The sequence below is a fragment of the Saccostrea cucullata genome, unplaced genomic scaffold (assembly GCF_032062105.1).
Source record: "Saccostrea cucullata isolate Sc308-1 unplaced genomic scaffold, CSIRO_AGI_Scuc_v1 ctg4209, whole genome shotgun sequence".
In the NCBI taxonomy this organism is placed as follows: domain Eukaryota; kingdom Metazoa; phylum Mollusca; class Bivalvia; order Ostreida; family Ostreidae; genus Saccostrea; species Saccostrea cuccullata.
Genome location: NW_026918583.1, coordinates 96,027 through 109,463, shown reverse-complemented (window position 1 = coordinate 109,463; position 13,437 = coordinate 96,027). Strand labels below are relative to the sequence as shown.

General features: G+C 37.8%; 1 protein-coding gene across 1 annotated transcript in view; it reads left to right on the top strand.

Moving 5' to 3' along the window:
• LOC134268149 (DNA polymerase theta-like) overlaps positions 1 to 13,221 on the top strand; it is a 32,508-nt gene extending 19,287 nt beyond the window's left edge. The window contains 18 exon segments of the mRNA XM_062750352.1: positions 663 to 837; positions 1,529 to 1,686; positions 1,898 to 2,097; positions 2,376 to 2,500; positions 2,624 to 2,867; positions 3,291 to 5,260; positions 5,263 to 6,174; positions 6,406 to 6,534; positions 7,332 to 7,619; positions 7,744 to 7,956; positions 8,196 to 8,323; positions 8,663 to 9,032; positions 9,229 to 9,375; positions 9,679 to 9,863; positions 11,429 to 11,540; positions 11,632 to 11,756; positions 11,899 to 12,038; positions 12,333 to 13,221. Coding sequence (XP_062606336.1) covers positions 663 to 837; positions 1,529 to 1,686; positions 1,898 to 2,097; positions 2,376 to 2,500; positions 2,624 to 2,867; positions 3,291 to 5,260; positions 5,263 to 6,174; positions 6,406 to 6,534; positions 7,332 to 7,619; positions 7,744 to 7,956; positions 8,196 to 8,323; positions 8,663 to 9,032; positions 9,229 to 9,375; positions 9,679 to 9,863; positions 11,429 to 11,540; positions 11,632 to 11,756; positions 11,899 to 12,038; positions 12,333 to 12,561 — 5,850 coding nt within the window. The 3' untranslated portion in view covers positions 12,562 to 13,221.
• The last annotated feature ends 216 nt before the right edge of the window (positions 13,222 to 13,437 follow it).

Genomic DNA, 13,437 nt, shown 5'->3' with positions numbered 1-13,437 from the left:
TGTCAGTGACAGATGTGGTGGCCTATGCCTCCTGTACTATGGTATATCTATATATACATTATACAGATAGTTGTCAGTGGTGTGGTGGTGTCTGTGACAGATGTGGCAGCCTATGCCTCCTGTACTATGTTATATCTATATATACATTATACAGATAGTTGTCAGTGGTATGGCGATGTCAGTGACAGATGTGGCAGACTATACCTCCTGTACTATGTTATATCTATATATACATTATACAGATAGTTGTCAGTGGTGTGGCCTGTGACACATGCCTATGCCTCCTGTACTATGTTATATCTTTATATACATTATACAGATAGTTGTCAGTGGTGTGGCGATGTCTGTGACAGATGTGGCAGCCTATGCCTCCTGTACTATGGTATATCTATATATACATTATACAGATCGTTGTCAGTGGTGTGGTGGTGTCTGTGACAGATGTGGTATATCTGTATATGTTATATCTATATATACATTATACAGATAGGTGTCAGTTGTGTCGAGGTGTCTTCGACAGATGTGGCCGCCTATGCCTCCTGTACTATGTTATATCTATATATACATTATACAGATAGTTGTCAGTGGTGTGGCGGTGTCTGTGACAGATGTGGCAGCCTATGTCTCCTGTACTATGTTATATCTATATATACATTATACAGATAGTTGTCAGTGGTGTGGCGGTGTCAGTGACAGATGTGGCGGCCTATGCCTCCTGTACTATGTTAGTGGCGTCCCTGGAGACCAGCTCTGACCAGACACAGGACATGATTGATGCCTGTATACAGTTCCTTCAGGACAACGAGTTTGTGTCTCTTCAGAAATCACAAACAGAAGGTAAGCATGGCAAAGTCATTCTTCTCAACAGATACCAAAATCTCACTCCTTAGATGGTTGCCTGTAGTGCTTTCAAATGTTTTTAATGTTATATAATACCGGTAATTATTTCTAGGGTAGTAGGTAGCGTTTGAATAAACAACTGTTTTTTTTACCCCCGCTCTGAAGGAGAGGGGGATAGACTGTTTTACCCTTGTGTGTCTGTCTGTCTAGCTGTCTGTCTGAAACAAATTTTCGTGGCATTTTTCTCAGCAATTACTCATTGTAGATGCTTGAAATTTTAACACAATCTTCTCTGAAGCATGGCGTATGATGGGTTACATTTTTGATAAAATCTGATGTCAAAGTTTTTTCATTTACTATTCATCGCAGATGCTTGAAATTTTAGTAACACTCTTTGTTGAGGAATGCCATATGATGGGATCACGTTTGATATGAATCTGATGTCAAATTCATATTTTATCTGTGCATCTGCCCTTAATTGAAGTTTTGTATATTAACATGATAGTGCTTATTTACTTCAGAGCGGGGGTATTACTAGTGCTCATTGGCTCACAGATTTCTTGCTATGTGTCATTTTTCTACCCAAAGTACCCGTCAACGTACAATGTTCACCTTGCTCCATTAGATGGCTAGATATATTGCATTCCTTGGGTACATGAAATCACCTCTGACAAATTGTTTATTATAGATGGTATGACAACAGAGGACCGGTTTGTTCCCACACAGCTCGGTGCAGCTGTACTAGCTTCCAGTCTTTCTCCAGATGAGGGTCTGGCTGTTTTTGCTGAACTACAGAAAGCTCGACAGTGTTTTGTTCTAGAGAATGAGCTACATATTGTATATCTTGTGAGTGTTAGGATTTTCTATTTTTTCTTTGGAAAAATGGTTTTTGAATGGAACAGAGTTTTATTTTAACCAAATTACTTATGGCTCATTATTTTTAGTCATATTTCATTAGGCCATCAATATATTAAATTACAATTATTATGAAAGTGTGACGAAAGGAATTATATTTTAAAATCACCTCTTATTTAACTTCATTATTCCAATGTTGTAGGTGACCCCCATCTACTCTCTAGACTTGGGGGCTAACATGGACTGGTACAAGTTCTACTGCCTGTGGGACAAACTTTCCCCGGACAAGAAGAGAGTGGCTCAGCTGGTGGGGGTCAGTGAGGCATTCCTCACCAGGGCCATCCAGGGGAGGATACCAACTAAAACAGAGAACCAGTTAAGGAGTCTGGCCATACACAAGAGGTCAGTTTGTAATCTGAAAATCTCTGTTTCTTTTATTTCTCCCATCTCTAATGTTACATGTACATGTATATCATTTTCTGATATGGGGCTTAGTAAAAATAAAACTTCATGTCACAAAGCTTCCCATAGATGATGGTTTAGTGCATTTAGCAATAACATGTGGAAAGGAAACTAATGTTATATCTGATATGTTAGAATTTGGTTGAAAACTTCATATGTATTCTGTGTGCATGTATTTAGAAATTTAGCATGATATTGTCTGTCTGTACTACATGTAGGTTCTACACGTGCCTGATACTGAGTGACCTTGTACAGGAAGTCCCCCTGGGGGAGGTGTGTCACCGCTACAGCTGTAACAAAGGTCAGCTCCAGTCCCTACAGCAGACAGCCGCCACTTTTGCAGGTAGGGAATCTTACAAGTTATAATATGGTTTTCTTTTTCACCTGAGAATGAAAATGAATCGCATGATATAAATCAGTTATGAAACTTGAAAATTTCTTTATTTGGATATTGTTTCTGCCCTAGGAATGGTGACGGTGTTTTGTGGCAGGCTGGGTTGGTATAACTTGGAGTTGATCCTTGGTCAGTTCCAGCATCGTTTGACCTTTGGAGTCCAGAGAGAGCTGTGTGACCTTGTCAGACTGACCTTGCTGAATGGACAGCGGGCCAGAGTCCTGTACAATGGTGGCTTCCACACTGTGGCAGCTCTAGCTAACGCCAGTGTCACTGATGTAGAACTAATCTTCAAGAAATCTTCACCCTTCCAAAGGTAGACACTGAAATAAATATCAATAATCATGTAAATATATTGGTCATACTCTCAATAAGCTGAATGAATTGAAAGGATTAAGAAAAAACTGCTACGGTACCGTAATTACACTATATCTGGAAATTTTTGCTGTAGATAAATTTTAAGCAAATTTGCAAGTTCATTGCATTTGCAAAAATAAATTTTTTTTTAAGAGGTCTTTTATGTGAATTATGAATTTAATGAAAATATAAATCTCCAATTACCAGAATATGTATTTAACAAATGAAGTCAACCCTCTAAGCTGGTCATTCAAAAATTTTAAAACGTAAAAACAGCATTTTGACCAAAATTTGCAATATAAAATCAACATGTAATTTCCTAGATTTACGATATAATTTGCAACTCCTGGGGAAAGGATTAAGTGATTTTTTTCATTTCCAGCTCTAAGAGACAGGACAATGAGACAGACTGGGAGGCGACAAAGAGACAGGAGAGTCGCTGTATCTGGTTAACGGGGCGTAAAGGTGCAACAGAGCGTGAAGCCGCAGAGGCCATCATAGAGGAGGCCAAGTCAGTCATCCAACAGGAGCTGGGCGGACTGGGAATCCAGTGGAAAAATCCAGAATCCAGGGACATCCAGAATAGGGGGTCAAATCTGGATCAGAGCAAAGTGGAATGTCAAGATGACAAGAAGACTCTGGGTTTAAACCAAAGTCATGGTGGTATGACCTTGGTAAAGCCCAAGGGAAGGAGGTCAGTGGGGAAAAGAAAATCAGTGGGAAAGAAAAGTCCTGGACTCTCCAAGTCTGGGATTTCTAATGGAGATGATTCCAGAGTAATAGAGAGGTCTGTTGTAGTCAGTCCACCTGGCATCAGAATACAAGGGAACACACAGAGACACAAAAACAAAATAATCACATCTGATAGTAGGGGAAGTATGAATGATAATTTGAAAGGGGGAAAAGAAGATTGTACTAATTCAATGACAAAACTTACAACCACAGCAGAAGTTCACCATGTTCCAGCAAATCCAGTGGGAAAAAACTGTTCTGTTCCTCAAATACAGCATTCTGAGTCTTGTGACGGAACAAGTAAAGAGATACTGCTGGATAAAGTTGAGAAACAACAAAAATCCAAACAAATGGAAACATCTTCTGCCAAGACATCTGAAATTTCTTCAGGTACAATGGAGGACATATCAGGAAATGTTCACCCACTAGCTTTCCCTAAGAGTACAATTGCCTCTAATTTAGATACTTTTTCTTCAGTTGCTGTTTCTACTAACGCCATCAAAATCCCAGCATTGTCATCTGATTTAATCAAGACATCAGACAATGTAAATCATGGAAAAGACAACAGAGGAAATTCTGATGGGAAAGTTTCTTCATTAGGCTTTCATGAACCTGACTGTCTGAGGAATCCTGATGATACAGCAAAGACAAATAAAAAACAAACTCCAGCCATCAAGGGATCTGATATAAAAACTCCTCTTGTACAGAAAAATCAAATAAATCAATCGTCTATGCAAACTTTGAAAATTCATTCTAGTTCTAGAGAAGTGGATCAAATGAGTTTGAACAAAAATCCTAAAGAAAACAAAGAGAAAGTTACAGAGGATATGTTTTGTTCAGGGGATTTTACAGATAGTTTTGTTTTTGAATCTCAGATGGATGTTGGTCAAGTAGATTTCCCAGCATTGGCTTCTGTGGCTTCAAAGGAACCAGTGCCCAGTACAAATGATAAAAAATCTGGGTCAGATTCAGCAAAAGCAGATATTGATTCCATTGATGAAGTAGAAAGAACGTCTTCTGAAAAGAAAAGTTTAAATAAATGTTTGCAAGGAAAAGATTTGTCCGACATGAGAATTTGTGCTCAACCATCCAGCCATTCTACAGAGGAACTGAACAATAAGGTTAGTGACATAAAAGACAAACTGGTAAACTCTGTGATACCTGTGTCAAGTGAAACTGCAAATGGTAGAAAAAGGGAGAAAAATGGCAATTGTGAAAATAGAATTGAAGATAATGCTATTAGTGAATTAAATGATAAGTGTGATAAAGATTTGAATCTTAGCAGTAGTCTGCTGTTGTCACATGACATGTCATGTGACCTGTTACCAGCCAGTAATTTTGAGAGGTGTATGATGTCAGATGACGAATCAGATGTCAGTAAAAATGAGTCCTACAGGGACCTCAGAATCCCTTATCTTAGTGGACAGGAGGCCTGTTTCCAGGGCAGTGATAAAAAAGAAAAAGGTCCCACTCAGACAGGCTATAGCCAGCTGTCACAGGACTTGATGCTGGCACTGGAACTCAGTGATACATTCAATGAGGACAGTGATGGGACACAAACTAAAAATCATCAGAACCAGGGATTCTGTCAAAACGAAGTGAAACAAATAATTACTTAAAAAATTGTGAAGTGAAAACACCTCAACAAGAAACAGGAGGAAAAGAGACAAGTGATAAGGCAGACGAAATGAGTGACTCGTTAACTTTTTCCATGGTTAATGAAGTGTTAGAAATAAGTGATATGGGACAGTGCAATAAAAAATCAAATGTAAAATTGAGTGATTCTAAATATACTAAGTTGAAATCAAGAGGGGCATCACAAGTTAAAGACAAGAAGCTGAGTCCGGGGACACTGGCATTCCTTGATGACCTTCACACCAGTATAGACACCGACAGTGATACATTAGTGGGGAAATCACCTTCTCCAAAAAAGGTCTCTTCTCAGAAAACTAAACTTAAAAACACAAACAAGAATGTAAACAGCCAAGAAAAAACTGATGGTAGAAAATGTAAAAGAAAAAGCTTAGAGAAGGCTGAAGGAGGTAAAGTTAAAAAGCTAAAAGAAGATAAAACTAGAACTAATGAGTGTCTGTCCCCCACCCCTCCAAGACCAGGTCTTCTAAACTCCCCAAGGACAATTGGAAAGACCACTCCCAAAAGTCTGAGGTCTAAAGGTCAAAATGCAAGCACTGGGAGGGCCAAAAAATGTATTGACACTTCTGACGCTTCAAAGAAAAATGAAAATATAGTGGTGGAAAATTGTGAAGGTGATGAAGTGCCTTATGAAGAGAGGGGGCCAATAGTGGACCCTAATGAGACAGGCCTCCCTCCCTCTCAGGGGTCCTTCACTATTATAGATGTGTGTGCTGATGGTAGGTTGTTTGAGACGTTCCTTGCTGAGTGGAGGACACAGTCTGTGTTCTCTTTATCTGTGGCCTGTAGGACCAAGCCTTCCTCCTCAGTCTCCTCTTCTGCTGGAGGACAAATAGGAGCCAAGTTTTCTAAAGGAGGGACAACAGACAAAAGTAACAGAGGTATGGGATTCAGTGTTGGCAATTTTCTCTCAAAGTGATTTAAGATTTTTGTTGAAATGTTGTTGCTTACAGTTCTGGGGTTTTTTGTCTCCTTGTTTTGCTTCAAATTGGATCTTTCTTTATGCTGTATGAAACATTAACTTAATTGTATTATTAAATTCCACACATCAATACATGTACAATGTACCTGTACACTATAATATACATACATGTACAGTGTTCATGTTACAGACAAGGAGCCTGGAGTGGTCTCCCTTGGATTACCTGTCACAGGAACTAACCTGTTAATTACAGGTGTGTCAATCAGCTGGGAAGACAGAGATGCTTATTTCATTTCCTTGACCCCAGGGAATGCAGAGGGTATGTAACTGTGTCTTTTGTCTTAATTATTATGAACGGTAAAAAGAAATTAAAGATCACTAGTTTAAAGTATTCTGATTAAAGTTCCTAGAGGAAAAAGTGTAATATTTATATATTTTTAGAACAGAATGGTTACGGGTGTCATAAACCATTACTTGAACTAACATTCAGGAGAAAATTTTCAAACTCAATATTTTAAAACATTTTTCAATTAGGACTTAGTTAATAGAATATCAATCACCTGCAGATACATAAATATTTCCATTTCTAATTTTTTTTTCTCTGTGATAACTCTTTGAAAGTTGTCGGAATTTATTTCTTGATAATTCTGTCGGAATGTAAATTAGGCAGGTCGATAGCCTCTTGTTTGTCTCAGGAGCTAAGGAGGCCTAATACGTTGCAAATCCCGTGCGCATCTGTCTCTGTGTCTGACGCTAAGGAGGCCAAATATGCATGTAAATCTCTGCGGCTGCCTATGTGTTTGACGTCAGTGGGCAGCCATTGAAATTGGCATGGAAGTCCTTGTGTGATTATAGTCTATGTCTACATTTTTAAAGTCTAAATCTACAATTTTATTTCACAATGAAATGGAAATATAAGGAATCACTGTCTAGGAGAGCCCTAGAGAGGGGCTGTGGTAATAGTTGCCAGGGAAAGTTTTTTAGCATAACGGGCTTCCAAAATTATTATGTTTCCCACTATTGTTGATGCCCTGGCATACTCTCAAAACTAGACAGTGATTCCTTAAATGTATATCTACAGGTAAAAGATTATATATAGAATATTATATTCTGCAGATGAAGATGACCTTGACCTGTCACCCCCTGACCTTGATAAATCTCTCTCAGTGTCAGCTCGTCTGGCAGCCATGAAGCAGTCACTAGAAGATCAAGACAACTACACAGTGATAGCAATGGATGCCAAGTCCTGTTATGGGGCCCTAGAGAGGGGCTGTGGTATAAGTTGCCAGGGAAAGTTTCAGGACCCAAAGGTAGCCAGCTGGATAATGGACCCAGGGGCCAATGAGAAGAATCTTCATCGCATGGTCCATGATTACCTCCCTTTAGAAGCATTTCTCCTGGAAGGTTAATTATAGATTACTTTAGTTAAAATCTTATCAACAGTCTTTCAAATTGATAGAACTACTTACAAAGCTAATCAAAGAGTGTTTGTAAAGTACATAACAGACAGCTGTTTTTTATCCTGTAGGTATTGGTGGTGGGGTGGGCTATGGGAGTCTAGGAATGTCCCCTGAGAACCCTGGGTCGGGTCGACTGCGGGCCTGTACCGAGGCTGTCCTACTGACCCACTTAATGCAGTACCTCTCTCTCTGTCTGAACAAAGAGAACCTGATGTCAGCCTTCCACGACATCGAGATGCCAGCTGTTATCACTCTGTCTCGTATGGAAATGAATGGATTTGGTGAGGACCATAAAGAATCTTCATTTTAAGTAGAGAAAGTGATTCTTTACACATTCAGGAAAACAAACACCTGACTGATGATGATCTGTTTTTGATTAAATAGGTCATTAGTCTTGTTCATGTAGATGCTCATATGCTTTCATAAATCTTTTCTGAAACTAACCATCATTTTCTTCATGGGAAAATAATATATTTTTAAATAGTCAATTCTACAATAATATATAAAAATAAAAATACAGGTTTTAATGATGAGGAGTGTGAGAGACAGAAGACAGTGATGATAGAACGACTTGGTGAACTTGAGACTGAGGCGTACCAGCTAGTGGGGCACCAGTTTTCTCTGACGTCAACTGAAGATCTGTCTCAGGTTTGTAACAATATGTAAATCAGGGTCATCATAAGTTTAGTTAAAAGTCAATTGACACATTTCTTCTCTGAGTAAAATATCTTATGAATTACTTTGACATGTTCTATTTATAGAACTATATCTCTGACAGATACTATTTATAGAACTACAGCAAAACTCGGTTATAGCGAAGTCGTTGGAACCTATTAAATTAATTTGCTGTATCTGTAATTCGTTATAACTGTATAAGAAATTCATTAAATATATATAGCTGGGGTTCCAAGATGAGTTTGCTATATCCATGAATTCTCAATATCCGTGTTCGCACTAAGTGAGTTTTACTCTATACCTTTTCGACAGGTGCTATTTATAGAACTACAGCTCCCTGTTAATGGTGACCCTAGCAGTCTGGGACAGCCCACCAGACCCAACAGACGGGCCCCCACAGGTCGTAGAGGCCGCCAGAAGACCCAGTTTTCTACCAGTAAGGATGTCCTGGAGAAACTGCGCCCCTACCACCCGCTCCCTGGGATCCTCCTGGAGTGGCGCCGGATCAGTGGGGCCCTGACCAAGGTGGTGTTTGCCCTGCAGAAGGAGAAGGTGTACATGGAGAGGTTGAAGATGTACAGGATATTTACAGATGTCCAGTACTTCTCAGCCACAGGACGGGTCAGTCTGTCTGAACCTAACCTACAGAACGTCCCAAAAGATTTCCAGATCTCTGCCTCAGGTTTGTTTACCAGTCTAATTGTGCCATTGATCTCTCTGAATAAATTGTCAGAAATGAGACTGTATGGGATAAAGTTTTAAATTGATGCAATTTATAAGTTTTTTGATTGTCATTGTAAGATGGTAAGATGGTATAAAGATCTTTAGGTATTCTGATGTGTTGGGATTGTACAAATAAACCTTTGTATATTTAACAGTTCCAAAAACCACTGACCAACAGATGGAGTGTGCTAGTCCTCTAGGCAGGACCCGTAACTCTGTAAGGAACCAAACCAGAGTTCTTCAGATGACAACTGATCTTTCATTCAACGTCAGCATGAGACATGCCTTCATTCCTTTTCCAGGTAACATTAATTTGTTTTTATTAAATTATTTATCATTATACTTTATGTGCAGATAATACTGTAGATCCAATATTATTAAGGATAAGTATTATTTGGATTTTATCATTTTAAGAGTTTAATAAAAACCCAACGATAATTTGATTTACTGTAAACTTTAAATTGTGAAGAAATGTTAATGTAACTTTGAGATAACTACATGAACTTCTTTAGATGTGCACTTTTGAATACATAAGATGGAATGATTTTAAAAATGTGGCCCATTCTCTCTTGGCAAATCATAAATTATATGCATGTTTAATGTAGGGGGAGTTTTGCTGGCGGCTGACTACTCTCAGTTGGAGTTACGCATGATTGCACATCTTTCCCAAGATGCCAAGCTGATACAGATCCTGAACGGTGATGGGGACGTTTTCAAACTGATCACGGCTCAGTGGAAGTCAATCAGCGTGGAGGAGGTCACTCCAGAGGAGAGACAGCAGGCTAAACAGGTGAGAGGTCACAGGGTCAAAAGGTCAGAGAGACAGCAGGCTAAACAGGTGAGGGGTCACAGGGTCAAAAGGTTATTCTAAACAGGTGAGGGTCACAGGGTCAAAAGGTCAGAGAGACAGCAAGCTAAACAGGTGAGGGGTCATGGTTTCACAAGATATTCTAAACAGGTGAGGGGTCATGAGGTCAAAAGGTCAGAGGGACAGCAGGCTAAACAGGTGAGAGGCCATGGGTCAAAAGGTTAATCTAAACAGGTGAGAGGTCATGGGGTCAGATTGTTAATCTTCACATGTGAGTGAATGTTTGGGGTCAAAAGGTCAATCTAAACGGGGAATGTAAGCTAAATCAGGTCTCTTGTAGTGTATGAATATAATTTGCTGCTGAAAAAATGGCCCCCTCCCCATCTATTGTTTTATTGTCTTCATTTAGATCTGCTATGGTAAGATATATGATATTGTTTGTATACAGAACTGCTAAGGTATGGTCAATGATACTATTGTCTTAACACGAATCTGCTCAAATTGGTACAATCTGTAGTATTGTTATCTTTATACAGATTTGCTATGGTATGATCTATGGTATTGTTGTCTTTATACAGATTTGCTATGGTATGATCTATGGTTTTAATGTCTTTATAGAGATTATACAGATTTGCTAGGTATAGATTATATTAAACATATATCACATGATTTGAGGGTGAATATAATTTTGTTATGACTAAAGTGTAATGTCACCCGATGCCGAATTTATAAAATTATTATACATAACACTTTTATTGTTGTCTTTTATTTAGATTTGCTATGGTAAAGCCATGTGGTATATGTTATATGACATTTTTAAAACTAAAAAAAATTTAAATCATTTAAAATCATTGAAATTTTTACAAATAATCCAGATTTGCTTTTTGATTAAGAATAAAAGCTCCGTTGTTTAATTTGCTTAGCAATCTTGTCAAAAAAAATCTCGAATACAGTATGTGTTTGTTTGAATTACGTAATTTGAACACGATTTGATAGAAAGGATTTTTGTTTATGTGTTTCCGTAATGGTGACATATATTGTTTTTTTGTCTTGATAACTGATTTCCGGTATGATATTTTTCAAGGTTTATAGTGAAACTTATTACATTTGTGATATAATAGGAAAACTTATTCAAAAATGTTATATATGGTATTGTTGTCTTTATACAGATTTGCTATGGTATGATCTATGGTATTGTTGTCTTTATACAGATTTGCTATGGTATGATCTATGGTATTGTTGTCTTTATACAGATTTGCTATGGTATGATCTATGGTATTGTTGTCTTTATACAGATTTGCTATGGTATGATCTATGGTATTGTTGTCTTTATACAGATTTGCTATGGTATGATCTATGGTATTGTTGTCTTCATACAGATTTGCTATGGTATGATCTATGGTTTTGTTGTCTTTATACAGATTTGCTATGGTATGATCTATGGTATTGTTGTCTTTATACAGATTTGCTATGGTATGATCTATGGTATTCATGTCTTTATACAGATTTGCTATGGTATGATCTATGGTATTGTTGTCTTTATACAGATTTGCTATGGTATGATCTATGGTATTGGAGCCAAGGCACTGGGTGAGACATTGGGAGTGGATGAAAATGATGCAGCAGTTTTTATGCAGACCTTCAAGTCCAAATACCCTGGTATGATCATATTGATGTTAACTGTTTTGAGCATTATGATTGAAAAAAATTAAAATCAATGTATAATGTGACATACTAAATTATGTTTAAGGAATGAGGCGATACCTTAAGAACACAGTGGATAAATGTATCAAGGACAAGTTTGTGGAAACTATCAGCGGGCGACGACGGTATCTACCATCCATCTCAAACACAAACCCCTATGTCAGGGCTCATGTAAGTAACATATACCTTATGCCAGGGCCTATTATTTAAGTAACACATATTAATGTCTGGGCCTATGTTAGTAACACAGCCCCTTATGCAATACAATGTACCTCTTATCAAGGTCTTGTAACTGAATCCTTTCTACTCCCAGGCAGAGAGACAGGCTGTTAACACCACAGTTCAGGGGTCAGCTGCTGACCTTGTCAAGGTCGCCATGAACAGGATTGATCAGAGACTCTCAGAAATATTTCCTCTCTCTCAGAAATCACTCTCACACAAAGAACAAGGCAAGTTTATCTATCTTCAATGTATTTTTCTTAAAAACCTGAAAAATTATTGAGTAAGATTTTACTGGTATTTGTTTGAAATAAGATGACCAACAGGACTGGTGCTTAGGCTCTCATATTACATGTGTTCATTCCTTATGATAAAACCTTTCAGTTGGTAATGTGACCTTGAACTGTATTTGTAAAATTAAACTTGACCATAAGCTGCTAAACAATGGATTCAGTGCTTCACTAACACATCTATGTAAACTTGATTTAGTAGATTATCAATTCAAAGCAACTGATAACCAAGTTTTAGTACTCATCATATTTTGTTGGATTTAGGTCCCACTGTTGATTTATCCAGTGACAGATGTTGTTTAGTTCTACAACTTCACGATGAACTGATTTATGATGTGACAGAGACCTGTCTGAGACAAGCAGCCAAGGTCATCAAACAGGAAATGGAGTCAGCCATGACCTTGTCTGTTAAAATGCCAGTCAAGGTCAAAAGTGGGTTGTCATGGGCAACAATGCAAGATCTATAGGTGTGAAGTGGGTCGTCATGGGCGACAAAGCAAGATCTAGAGGTGTGAATAATGAACTCTGTATGAAAAAATGTCACTTGGAGTCCATGTCACATCATTGTACAGACACTGTGGACTTAAATAAAGCTGTGAAGAAAAATTCCAGATATTTATCTTTGATATCATTAATTTTGAGAACAAAACGGGTCTATATTCTGTGATATATCTGTTCCACTTATTAAGGAAAAGTTGTTATTTCTGTTAAGTTGTTATGATTTGAACAAGCACCCTGAATCAAATGAGATTTTTATTTCTGAATCAATGTCTTTAAATTTATATTATACTTACCAAATGAATATATATTATACAGTCTCATTTGACCATATGTAATTTATATAACATCGAGGAATCTGATATGCATAGAACTGAATGAAATATTGTAAGAACATAATTCTGATCAAGAATTTTGTGTGAATTACATATTCATTTACATATATAGATGTAGCTAAATTCAAAATATGAAGGGTAACAACTATGTATGTCACCCGGTGATTTTTAACCTGTCTGTTTTGTCCTGGTTACTTGTACATTTTCTGTCATAAACTTTGGAATATTTCCAGCTTGTTCTATAGAAAAACTGAATCAGCTTTGATCATTTTGGGTAGAAAGCAGCAATAAATGAAGGAGATATTGAATTGTAAATTTTATTATCTTTGTCTCCCTGGGACCTGAGGAATGAGACTAAAACAAATGGATGCTTCTCAAGTATAATATCACACAATCCCGAACCAAGCTATTTAATAGGAGACAAATTTAATTATTTTGTCCTTTACTCGGCACTCAGGGCCATTGGGCAGTGAGGGATCTTATTCAAGGCAGCGCCTATGCCACTGCGAC